The following is a 13,412-nucleotide window of genomic DNA, read 5'->3' on the forward strand; positions in this document are numbered from 1 at the left end:
ATATCACAATGAACTGGTTTTTGGGGGTTATTGGGTAGTGTCACAAAAAGGGAGTTTGTTCTCAAGAGAATTACTTTGGGATGAATAGCAGTTTAACCAATTAGATTTATTTTTATTATTATAATTGTTTTGCTACTGGACCTTACAAATTTAATGTAAAAAATTCCCTAATCAGGCTTAATTCCCTTTGAGCATCCCACCCATTGCTCCAGTGTCTTCCGCAATAGTTTGGCATCTCTTAAACAATTAATATGTTCACATACAGTATAGCCATAGTTTAGAAGAAGATTGGGTTTTACTATCAATGCAGTCACATACAATTGTATGTAATTAGCATACAGAATTATTCCCCCCCCCCCCCCCCAAATATATACTCTGTATAGAAAGTAAATATATTCACACATAACTTTGTTGGTTCATCTTTTTTTCTGAAAACGTAATAAATCAAAGCATCACATCTAAATAATATACTGCAACATTCAGTCGAACTGCATCAGTAGGTAACTGACATAAGAATGAATTCAGTGTAACCTCTTGTCACGCCTTGCTCTTATGTCAAGGCAGAGAGACCAGTAATGGATCATTAGTGCTTGACCAGCAAAATAAAAAATATAAATGTTTTAATTTCAATACATACTTTAAATGTATACAATATAAATTATTGAGTAAAGAGTCCATGGGCACAACAATACATATTTGTTACGGACAGCACTGTATTGTCATTCTCGAGTCAGCTGATCGGCCACTTCAATTCATCTCTGTACAACGTGTGAGGCAAAAAAAGTCTTATCCTTTTTAAAGTTTGGTATCTTGTCTGTGACTGAAAACCCCTCATCCGGTCCCACTTGAGTCTAAGCGGCGGAGTGAGGGAAGTGGTGAGTGTGCTTCATGCAAAAGGACAAAGGCTCTTTAGACCAAAAACAGGTCTTTTTCTTGGCATAGCTGCAGTGCTAGGCGGTCTATTTGGGCAGTGTTTGACGATCCCTCCATCTTTCCTAGACGGTGCTCTCCATCACCCAGTCGGAGCTGTCTATTGTCCCCTTGCTCCCTCCCATGTCCCCCCCCTCCTCCTCCTCCCACTGCAGCAGCATGCCGTTCACAGACAGGCTCCTCTTAGTCCAGATATTGCTGATCCTGCGCGGCCTGTTGCACGGCTGAGCATTACCTCCCCCTCCTGCCGTTACATCTCCCATGTCGAAGGACTGACTTCTTTTGAGCCTGGACTCCAGAGGCAGCATGAGGATCCGGCTGAGGGTGGAGTCTAGCGTTTGACGGCCCAACAGCGGCTCCCTGTCCGTGCGGGGTTTTCTTGCCCCAGCTGTAGCTCTACCGGAGGCTCTCGCATCGAAGCCCTGCCCAGCTCCCCTTAGATCCAGCGAGTTGAAGGCCCCGAGCAGGTGGTCCAGGTTGGCCCGGGGCTTGGAGCTTATTGGAGCAGACCTCCAGATGTTGGCGAGCGTGCTGTTGGGGCTGTCCGAGCTGCCGCCCACTCCCCCTGCCACCATGGAGCTGCCAGACGAAGAGGAAGAAGAAGAGGTGAGGCTGCTCTGGAGGGAGCTGCACTTAAACTTCACCACCTCGTCCTGCAGAGTCACCTTGGCCTTGACTGTTGTCGTGGATTCGGCCTTAGGTTGAGATTGAGTCAGCGGGGGCATAATAAGAACTCCATTTTGCCCAATGCGACCCCCGTTGGTTTGAGAGTGCGTGTCGCTAACGCTGGTTAGCTTACCCACGGGGGGGTTCACGGCGTCCGTAGCTTTGTAGCGTAGCATGAGGATGACGATGAAGACGAGCAGAGTGGCCACGATGATGCCCCCCACCACCAGGATCATGGTGCCCCCCAGCAGCTGGTTGGGCAGAGAGCGGCACTGGGGGAAGTCCTCCTCTGTGAAGAAGTGGGAGCAGCCCACCACGTTGGTGGCGGTGAGCGTGGTGGCGGTGTCGTCCCAGGCGGCCAGCACACACAGGTCATAGCGCGTCCCGGACACTAGGTTCGTCACCAGGAAAGCTTTGCTGGAGGCCGGGATCATCCTTAACAATAGGAGAGAAGAAACAGTAACGATTAAGAAAACAAATGTTTTAAGTTTAAATCTCCTAATTATGGAGCGACTCAGGTTGGGCTGCACTCTCTGTCCAGGCTCCCTCATTGATAAGCCATGATCTATAACATGGTCCACTATAGTGTCCCTGTTGTATGTGTCTCCGTCTGTTGCCTTCTTTGTCCTCGTCCTCCTGTCGCTCTCTCTCCTCCTCTTCCCCTGACTCTTACTGTCTCAGAAAGGAGCTGAGCTCACCTGGGGTCTATTTGTAGTGCTAAGGTTTAGACTGATTGGTTTTCAATTAGTAACATTTTTTTTCAAGAAGTATGTTGGAGAATTTCAAACAGTGCAAAGCATATATCGTGTTTGTAGGGTTGGTGCTTTGGTTTAGGCATAGTTACAAAAGTTAGAGGTTGTGATGCTGTGGTCATAGCAGTCACTTTTAGTGTTTACAGTATTCGGCAAAAACTGTATTTGTACCAAAATGTGCAGTCTACTGTAAATCACAGCAAACAGGAGCTCATCTCTGACCCTTCTATAGCTAACTGCACAAAAGCCTTTTGAGTTTAGAAATTTGATTGGCAGTGTGTTCTGTGTGATCTCCAAGAGAGAGAATTCCGGAAGAGTGTGCAAGGTATAGAGAATTGTGTGTAATGTTGTGAAAAATGTGTGTTCTGGAATGGGAATATGAGTTTAAGGCAGGAAATGTGTTTGGAGTTCAGCAGAATTGGTTAAGCAGTTGGTAAATTAGTTACAGATTGTGCACATTGTGTCTGATGTTCCAAAAAATGTGTTTAAACAATTGTGAAAAACTGTAAAATCAACTGAAAGTATCCACAAACAAGCTCTTAAAATATTTGACAGAAAATCCCAACAATATCACCACTGTCAAATACTCTCCCATTACAACATACTAAACTTTGAGAATTTCGTCAGGTACTCGAATATCCGTATGGTTCAAAAAATATTAAACAATAGTGCTCCCCTCCCTTGAAAATGTTTGTCAAGCTCTGCTCTGAAACTACCTGTAGAACTACAAGGTCCACCACTAGGGGGGAGTGTAGAGTCCCTCAAAAAAAATCAACATTTGGTCAGTCCTCTTTCTCCTACAGAGCAATAAAATAATGGAACATCATTCCAAATGAGCTAAAAGTGACTGCTATGACCACAGCATCACAACCTCTAACTTTTGTAACCATGCCCTAAACCAAAGCACCAACCCTACCAACACGATTTATGCTTTGCAGTGTGTTTGAAATTCTCCAACACACTTTAACAAAATTTAACTAATTGAATACCAATCAGTCTAAACCTTAGCACTAAAAATAGACCCCAGGTGAGCTCAGCTCCTTTGTGAGACAGTGACCCCGGAATTCCACTGGCTGCGGGTGCGGTGTCCAACGGTTTTGCTCCGTGCGCTCACGTCCGGCAATACCCACCGGCTCCGTTTTCAAAGCAGGCACGGCCAGCTCCGCTGAACAGCTGGAGTCGCGAGAACGAGGAGTTCCCGCGGTAATAAAAGTGACGGGCGATCGCTCTTGATAATATGATTCTCCTATATGGTATTTACACAACAACGAACGCACGGAAGGTTATTATTCCCATCCGAACGAGTAAAAGAACAGTGGACATGCTTGTATGTGTCTCTGTTTTGAGAATGTCACCTGCAGTGAACACCGAGTGTCTTATTTTGAAAATTAACCGGAGGTTTTATTGTTTTGTCGGCGCTTGTGTTCCTGTCTATCTCGATGTGTTCTGTGCTAAATTGATGCGGTGAGCTCAGGCATCCGGCAGAAATAGAAGCACTGCGTATTTCACCGGAGAGCTGGAGCAGCAGCGGAGCAGAGAGACGGCGCAGCGGCCGTGGTGGAAACTCACCCACTGACTGCTCTTAATTCTATTTTTGTTTCTGCCGTGCTGGAGCGGAGAAGGACCGGAGATGCAGCCGGTGGAATTCGGCCTTGAGAGTCAGGGGAAGAGGAGGAGAGAGAGTAACAGGAGTATGAGGACAAAGAAGGCGAAAGACGGAGACACATACAACAGGGACACAATAGTGGACCATGTTATAGATCATGGCCTATCAATGAGGGAGCCTGGACAGAGAGTGCAGCCCAACCTGAGTCGCTCCATAATTTGGAGATTTAGACTGGATATCAAGTGATCATTTCCCTGTTGCTTCTCAAAGGATGACATTGAGTGTGATGTTGATGAGGCGATGTGGCCAGACACAGGAGGCGGTATCTATAAAATTATTCATAATCCAACCACCCATTTCCTTACAACGCTGTTTTTGTTTTACCAGTTCCCTAATTTTACTGTAATTGTTTCTTAGTTTATACTGACACACTGAATTGCTTGAACTGCAGTCCTACCTATTCATTGTGTTAGTTTGAAATGGCAAAATAAACTATTCTGCAACATGTGTGTTAGCATTTGGCAAAAACTATAAAGTATTTGTTGTTACTGTAGGTGAAAGTGTATGAACATGCAAAGGCATAATTCTACTGATAAAGCATTCATATAGTGGTTTGCATTCATATCATAGTGTTTTCTATTCTGCACACCAGTGTTCAATGAGTGCTAGAAATGTCTAGTCATATGATGTATGCGTTTGTCATTTGAAAAGAAAACACCATTTAGTGAAGAGTTAACACTGTTTTGAGGGTAAAGTGTGCTTTTGCAAGAGAAGTGAAGGATTTTGCATTTTGTGTTTGAGTTTTGAGATTTGTGTTTAGGGTTTTGAAAACGTGAGGTAGTCTATCAGGAAATGTGTTTAAGCAATTGTGAAAAACTGTAAAGCCAAGCGACTTCTCCAGAACACTACATTCTGTATATTCAGCGTTGTGCTTAGCCTCTCATTCAGATCCATCTAAGGCATTCCCTACTTTTCTTTCAATAATGAAGATGAACTCGATGGTTGCTGTGAAACTCTTAAAGACAGCTTCCAAAACATTTGGTCAAAGAGAAAATGTATCATCATTAAAGCTTAATACTTTTTTGGCCATTTGGAGGTGAGTTGAACAAGTTGAAAACACATCTTATTTATTGACACAACCAGCAGACACAATATTAGCTTTCACTGAGTTCTTTTTTGGCCACCTGTTAAATAGCACAATAATCACTCTTCCTTTTTCTTTTCTTTCTTTTTTTTACTCTTTAGAACAGTTTAGAGATGTTCTGCCATGTTCACCAGCCTCTTGCTAACTTTTTTTGTGGATTGGTTCTTGGCATGTAGTGTACAGCCGGTTTTAGGGTGGCAGCTTGTTCAAAGGGTTATTTTGTTGACCTATTATCCAGGACAGTCGTTTTATAGTCTTACTACTTTTTAGGGCATGTCAATAACTCCCATAAAAACTGTGGCTACTCTTCAAAATTCCTCAATATGCATGTGTTTACCTGTAGATCAGAACCTCATCATCAGAGCAGTTGTACTGGAGCTGGTACATCTTCACCTTAGGAGCTGACTGACTCACTATCCACTTGACAAGCGCTGACACAGCTGTCACCTCTGAAATAGAAACAGTTCTCTCCGGTAGGCCGTTGGGAACCCCCTTACTGATCCTGGTGGTCCCTGTGATGTCAGATAGGCGTGACTTTGGCGGTGCTGGCTGCCCAGTGCCATTGCTGAGATGGGGAAGCTGGACAATGGACACCTCAACAGAGGCAGTGGACTCACCAGCCACGTTAGCAGCAATGCAGGTGAAGGTGCCATAGTCCTTGGATGTGGTAATATTGATGCATAGGGTTCCGTTGTTGAACACTGTAGTTCGAGAGGAGTTGCCAAGTAACCGATCATCAGGGGAGATCCAGTGGATGGTAGGAGAAGGATCTCCTGTTGCTTCGCACCTAAGACTGGCCGTCTGTCCCTCCAACACCAGCAATCTGTGGGTGTGCTGGGTGATGAGAGGTGGCTGACATACAAACTCCTCGTCCTTCACGTTCCAAAAGTAACGACCCTTCAGGGCAGATGGGGATCCACAAGTCTCCAGGTCGTCATCTCTCTCAAGCCTCCGCAGCCACAGCATTTCACAGTTGCAGTGTAGTGGATTCCCACCTATGCTTAAAGACAGCTGGGGAGCATAGGGTGTAGTGAGGAGCATTGAGTCCTGGGCGCGGGCAAAGATGGGGTCTGGTGGTAGCTTCTGCAACCGATTCGAGGTCAAGTCTAATCTCGCGAGCCTTTCCAAGTCGGTGAAGGTACCCTCTGGAATAAAGTCCAACAGATTGTGGTCCAAACTAAGCTGGTGCAGGTTAACCATCTGTCGGACTGAGTTCCAGGGCAGAGACCTGAGGTTGTTGTAAGAGAGATCCAGATCCTCCAAGGCAGGTGCCAGGTCCTCAAAAGCCTTTTCATGGATGCGTCCCAGTTGGTTGTTGTTAACGATGAAGTGCTGCAGGTTGACCAAGCCTCTCAAATCATCCGGGCCTAGCTCCGTCATGCGGTTGTTGTCTATATGAAGTGAGCGCAGCGTTTCCAAGTCACCAAATGAAAATGGCTGAATGTAGCTGATGGTATTCCTGGAGAGGGTCAGGTCCACCAGGTCAGTCATATTGGCAAAGTCCAGCTGCGTGATGCGGAGAATGTAGTTCCCCCCCAGCCGAAGCTCCACTGTGCCACGGTCAATGTCTGGAGGCACAAAAAGAAGGCCTTTGGAGGGACACAATGTCCCAAGGGACTCGGACAGATTCTGGCATACACAGTACTTGGGACACGCATGAGTGTTCGTCACTATGGATCCCAGGACCAGAAGGCAGCAGATGATATGGTCCATGGTTGAGTCATACAAAGAAAGCTGTGTGAGAAACAAAGAAAAAAAAGACAAATGAAGTTAAGATAATATTCATAAACATTATAATTTTTTTTTTAACTTTTTCATCAATTTAACATATTCCCTCTAAAAAAGTGGAAAGCATGGAAATGCAGAACGCATCAGGCAGAAAAGGCTTTAAAAAAATCAGAGTTGGAGCCAGTCTATGTTGTACCACAAATGATCAAAACTACAACAGACTTATAACATCTGTTAAATGGTATCTATGTTAACGTATGTCTGCCTCATTTGAAATCCCTTTATCTGATTTCAACAGAAAACAAACTTTTTTTAAATCTTTACATGTCTTGTGGCAGACTCACAGGGGGATGTGCCCTGAGAGTTTGAAAAGCCCAAAAGTTAAGCCTGACCACTGTACCTGAGAGTTTAGTACAATGGACAGTTTTGGTAGTGCTTTGGTGGTTAACACAATAAATACAATTTGATTTGGCGAAAAAAGAATATGCTCTTTGTGAGAGCACCACAAGAATTTTAGTAGCATTAAGGATTTTAATTATCTTTAATTATTCACTCTGTTGTATCACAAAAACTTTCAACAAAGGGAGACGGTTTGGGTGGAGTTATGTTATGTTCTTGATCAACATTTCATTCTCCACTTATTTGGACATTATTTGTCACCTGGCAGTCAAGCAATATAATATTGAAGTATAACTGAAGTGGCCGATTCCAATCAGCTAAAATGTGACTTAGGTGCCCTGCTTAAATTAATGGTATGCCCTAATGAGTATAATCTTAGTTTTGCAATGTGGATGCAATAAAATCCAAGTTGTAACAGTAATTTCTGTATAAGAAACCACATATTCAAGGGCAGAAATAATAGATAAGGGAAACATGGGATGTATGATTCATCTGGACATTGACCTCTGTCAAGTAATCTGAATCCCTAACTGCTCCTCACCACCTCTGGAACAAAGCCATAATAATGCTTTGTACCAGTGTGGCTCTTGAAGGCCCAGGAAAAGGCTCTGAGAATATACCAAGCAACTTAAAGGTACTATATAATCATGCTATGTAAACACAGAGATTATAACCATATGTAACCGCATGCAAGCTAAAGCGATGAAGTACAAATGTAATGAATTATGTTGTTACCATGAAATGGTTGATTGATGTATTAATAAATAATATGATTTAAAGTACGTACGATTTAGAGGTACTATGATGTGTTATTATGTTAGAAATATATGTAGAGAGTGCTGTCAGAAGTTGAAGTGATAAAGGAAGCTGCACAGGAAGCTGCCGGGGCGGGGGTGAAAGCAGGTGTTAAGATAGAAGCGAAGTGGAAAGTTAAGAGTGTTGTTGCCATGAGAGAAGGCCAAATATGGCATCTCAGCAAAAGCAGGCGGGGAGAGAGAGAGGGAAAGTAGTAAACTAGTAAAAGTTATTCATCCATAAAATTGTGAGAGATATAAGACAAGGTTTTGCGGAGAAAAAGGGTTAAGCCTCGTCGGACCTCGCGGACGGAAGCAAGCAGACCTCGGATCGACCACCCAGGAGAAGCAAGCTACGGACAAAATAACTTAGTCTCTGAAAATAACTTAGTTCGGGAAGAGACAGAGAAACAGAGCAGCAAAGACATCGCACGACTTAGAGAACTCAACACCCTTCTTCAGCTGAATCACAGAGGACCGACAACAAGAGCGCTTAACCACTTCCACCCAGCTGAAAAGGACAATTCTAGAGAACTATTTGTTTCAACGCTCACACTGTTGGACTGAGTGAATCAAGACCGGACGGCTATGAGGTTTGGAAGGCTGATCCTGACTAGGCTCCCCTCTCCTCGCCTCTTAGGTGAACTTTCTGAGACTTTGGACTAAATTCGGGAGGATCTCCCTGCAGTTCCCAGACAACAGTGAAGGAGAAGTTGCTAGGTACCAAGTGACTCTCCCTCTATCTCTCCACAACCCATCCGGACACCAACATTCCCCGCTTCAGCTCTGTGCATTGAAGGTTAGATATTAGACGATACAGTAGGGACCGTTGTGAGAGTAGCCAGTCAATGTAGGTAATCATTTTTGAATCTGAATTGAGCTGTATGCCTGCCTTTAATAGCAATAAAGCATTTAATCTTCATTTAACACGTCGTTGTGGATCTTGGATCATTATCTTTTCTAAGGTTGTAATGTACTAGGTTAAGTGTGTTCTTACATCTACAAAAGGTTCTTATAGGTTACTTCTAGCCCTTTAAACTAAACATACCCTTATGGCCTGCTGTCCTGGCCATTAAAACCCTAACCTAGCAACCATACCAAGAGCCTGGATCATTTAGAGGAGAGCTGCTGTTAACTGATGCGACTTGTGTGGTAGTAAGACCCGAGGGCTATTCGGTCCTACTGCTGGGCCAGTGTAAGCAGGGTAGACATCAGGACGAAGGCAGTTAGAAAGCTAGGCGTGTCTCCTCGCCACCAGCTTAATTATTCCTAGTTTATCCTTGAACGAGTAATACTCTCAGATGATAGAAATCGGACCCTTTAAACGGAGAGCTGGTACCAGAACCTCCTGTACAGGGGTAACTAAAACTCCGGGATCTATCAACTCTTACACAAAACAGTATACAATGTATTGTCAATGGCATACATCTTGAGTATATTACAGTATGTTCAATAAAGGAGTTCGGCCCGCAGGGACAATGTAACGGCCTCATTTGGCCCAGGTCCTTTCCTCTGGGTGGTTAAGGCTGTGTAATAACTCAAGAACAGAGCATTTAGACCGTAGGCTGTCAGAGTCACGGTTGTAGTTGGAACAGAGGGCCACAGGGTGGGCCAAGGTCAGGGCTGTACAGTGCGACAGTTTTGATCGCATTTGCTACTGAAATTGATGACGTGCGATGATGAATACAAGTCCACTAGCACTAGTGCGACAGCTTGCTAATGAGCAGATGCTGTCTCTTTGAGACACAGAGGAGAGATGCACAACACTGCCTAGGGGGCTCTACATTAACACTCTCCAAATGCGGTCTTAGGCAAGTAAGTTATTGAGTCTACCCTCCACTTTGGCTGGTGAAAGATGTGTGCTCGGGACCTGTGCTTGTGAGGCGACTCCAGCTACACTTCACCAACGGTAATAACCGAAAGGAGACCGCACGCAATTAAGTTATCGCGTGTGCAAACAGAACATTTCCTGTGCGCCTTCACATTAAAAGCCTGTTACTAGCCAAACGTGAGTTGACTTTTATTTTGAAGCCGGTAAGAACAGGAAGTTCGCGCTTCACAGCCCTGCAGAGAGCAGTCAACAGTAGTCTATTTAAACGAAGTTTGGGATAAGCCACTGAAGAACTACTCCCAACACATTCACAACAACCTATTTAATATATCCTAAATTGTACCAATATGTATACTTATTTATTTAATAGGCTATATGTTTTAAAGTTTGGTTTTAATTAACAGAAGGACATTTACCAAAAAAAAATATTATTATTAATATAACAATTATATGTATATACAAAAAATATATAGATATTAATTTCATGGGGAGAAATTATTCTGAATCAGCAAAAAATTGCAATTGGCAGGTTAGATTATTTTGTCTAAATTGCAATCAGTGCACCCCTATTCATTTTTCTACAATTATTACTGCACACACTAGGATATGATATTAATTGAGAATTTCAAATGAGACCAAGATGACAGGTAATTAGAGCGAAATGCAAGGGTTAAGGTTATGCAAGTTTTCGATCATACTTTGTGTGCTACTGAATTTATTTTTGTGCTACTGATTTTTTTTGCTTGCTAGCACTAGTGCTACCACCTAACAAAATAAGCGTACAGCCCTGGCCAAGGTGATATTTTGTACAAGTTAGGATATTTTGTACAAGTTAGGAAGAGAAAGGTAAAGGTAGAGTCAACAAATTTGTAGAATGCTCGTCGTCAAATCACTTTTTGTCAAAATCAGTTAATATCTCCTCACGATCCGCTACCTGTCCGTACTGAGTGTTCGATGGAAAAAAAATCCAATGTTAATACACAGCCTAGGATCTGTGAACGGGCATATTGTTAGCTACAGTTGGACCCCTTTGTTTACCTACCCTTTGTTCACATACCAGTTTACAGAGCCTAGGCTGTGTATTATGTAACACCAGAATTGTTTTCAGTGCACACACAGTATAGGAAGCTGATCATGAGGAGATATTCACTGATTTTGACAAAAAGTGATTTTGACAACAAGCATTCTCCAGAATCGCTGATTCCACCTTTAATCAAATAATTCCAGCCAACTATGCACAATGCAGCACCCCCTTGTTATCCTTGCATTACTGTACAGACACAACTGCAATTTTATATAAATAAATGTTTTCATTGTTATAGCTTATATCAGAGAGTCAATAGCCTAAAATAAAAATTATTCCAAATGAATTCAGCATAGCACTGTGCACATTTGCACATACAGTAAATGCATGCACAGTGGCATTATACAGTTTTATTATTAAGAAGAGAGAAAACATGCAGATAAACAGCATGGAATGTAAACTGATTTTCAATATAAATTACAATGTTTTTTTTTCCTTTCAGGCTCACACCCACACATTCATGTATCAACTTCTATCCAGTGGACATACAGTTTACAATCTCAGATTGCTGCGCACAACAACACTCACATGTCCAAACCCCCAAACAAACACAAATTGAATTTAAGACTTTTTAAGGATCCGCGGACACCCTGCTGTAATCCCTGCCTTTTGTTTACGTAATCTTCTCGACAATAATTTGGCATCTTTAGGGCCTGATTCATAGTAATTTTGTTTTAAATACCTAGCCTTTATCTCTATTTCCTGTTGTAGTATTCTATTAATTTGGGTTCTCACCTCTTTGTCGTTCTATTTTTTTGTCTGTTTTTGTTCCAATTGTTTCAGGTCAGCTAACAGAGAATTGTACTAATTTTTTGTCGCTTGAGCTTGAGTTCCCTCCACAGATCTATTGGATTAAGGTCCGGAGACTGGCTAGGCCACTCCATGACCTTAATGTGCTTCTTCTTGAGCCACTCCTTTGTTGCCTTTGCTGTATTTTTAGGGTCAGTGATGTGCTGGAAGACCCATCCACGACCCATTTTTACGGACCTGGCTGAGAGAAAGAGGTTGTCACCCAGTATTTCATGGTACATGGCCCCATCCATAGTTCCCTCGATGCAGTGAAGTCCACCGATCCCCTTAGAAGAGAAACACCCCCAAAGCATAATGCTTCAACCTCCATGCTTGACTGTGGGGATGGTGTTCTTGGGGTCATAGTCTGAATTCCTCTTCCTCCAAGCATGGCGAGTCACTATGATACCAAATAACTTGATTTTGTTCTAATCTGACCACATCACCTTCTCCCAAGCATTCTCTGAGTCGTTCAGGTGCTCATTGGCAAACTTCAGACGGGCCTGTACATGTGCCTTTTTGAGCAGGGGTACCTTACGGGCACTACAGGATTTCAATCCATTATGGCATAGTGTGTTACCAATGGTTTTCTTGGCGACTGTGGTCCCAGCTGCCTTGGGATCATAAACAAGCTCCTCCCGTGTAGTTCTGGGCTGATCCCTCACCTTTCTCATGATCATTGATACCCCACAAGGTGAGATCTTACATTGAGCCTGAGACCGAGGGAGACTGATGGTCATTTTGTGTTTCTTTAATTTTCAGATAATCGCACCAACAGTTGTTTCCTTCTCACCCAGTTTCTCGCCAATGGTCTTGTAGTCTATCCACAATCTTGTCCCTGATGTCCTGAGACAGTTCTTTGGTCTTGCCGATGATGGAGATGTTGGAGTTTGATTTATTGACTCTGTGGACAGGTGTCTTTTATACAGGTAACCAGTGTTAATTTCGTAGACTAAGACTATGACGAAAAATATTCGTCAACAAACCTTTTTCACTCACGAAAACTAAATAAAAACTAAATAAAAAGGCAGATATGATGACGAAGACTGAGACGAATATAACTGACACTATAGTCTACGAATAGGAACGAGACGAAACTGTTAGGGCGGGACGTGTCATGACTCACGGCTCGGCAGTCTCTCCTTCTCCTATGTGTGTTTTCCCTCGTCTGTCTCCCCTTTTCTTTGTTCCATGTGTCGGCTTCCCTGTTGGCATGTGGGCGTGGTGGCACTCCAGGGCAGGCTGTTCCAGGTGTGGATCGTTGGGCTAATCAGGGCAGGCTGTTTCCAGGTGTGGATCGTTGGGGTAATCAGGGCTCCCTATTTAAACCTGTGGACTCCAGTCATTCAGCGCCAGAGTCTACTACGTACCAGAGCGTTGCCGCTGCTGTTCACTTTTCCTGCTCGCCTGCCTGCGGGTTTCCGGATATCCACTTGCCTCTGATCGCCACGCCATTCAGCCGTCCAGTGTCCTGCCTGCCTGCCTAATACACATTGTTCTAAACTGACTACCTGAGGGGTATACTACGAAGCGAGATTAAGGGCTGAGCGAGGTCTGTTGAGTCTAAAGCCAGAGTTTTCAGTATCACAAAAGGTGGCTCTCTTTCTAACTGGCTAGATCACCGTGGTAACAGAGGCTGCACGGCTAACCTGCTCAGACCAGTTTTTGTTTCAGAGTTTGAGCTTAAAT

The 13,412-nt window shown here is 43.5% G+C and overlaps 1 protein-coding gene across 1 annotated transcript in view; it reads right to left on the reverse strand.

Annotated features, from left to right (window-relative positions):
* Positions 1 to 995: 995 nt before the first annotated feature.
* Positions 996 to 13,412, reverse strand: part of lrfn2b (leucine rich repeat and fibronectin type III domain containing 2b) — a gene marked incomplete at its 3' end in the record, with an annotated part of 35,864 nt that continues 23,447 nt past the window's right edge. Inside the window, exons 2-3 of the mRNA XM_080047801.1 lie at positions 5,436 to 6,832; positions 996 to 2,031 (exon numbers count right to left, since the gene is read on the reverse strand). Coding sequence (XP_079903927.1) covers positions 996 to 2,031; positions 5,436 to 6,811 — 2,412 coding nt within the window. The 5' untranslated portion in view covers positions 6,812 to 6,832. The remainder of the gene's footprint in view (positions 2,032 to 5,435; positions 6,833 to 13,412) is intronic.

Source organism: Ammodytes marinus (assembly GCF_949987685.1).
Source record: "Ammodytes marinus genome assembly, chromosome: 19".
NCBI lineage: Eukaryota > Metazoa > Chordata > Actinopteri > Uranoscopiformes > Ammodytidae > Ammodytes > Ammodytes marinus.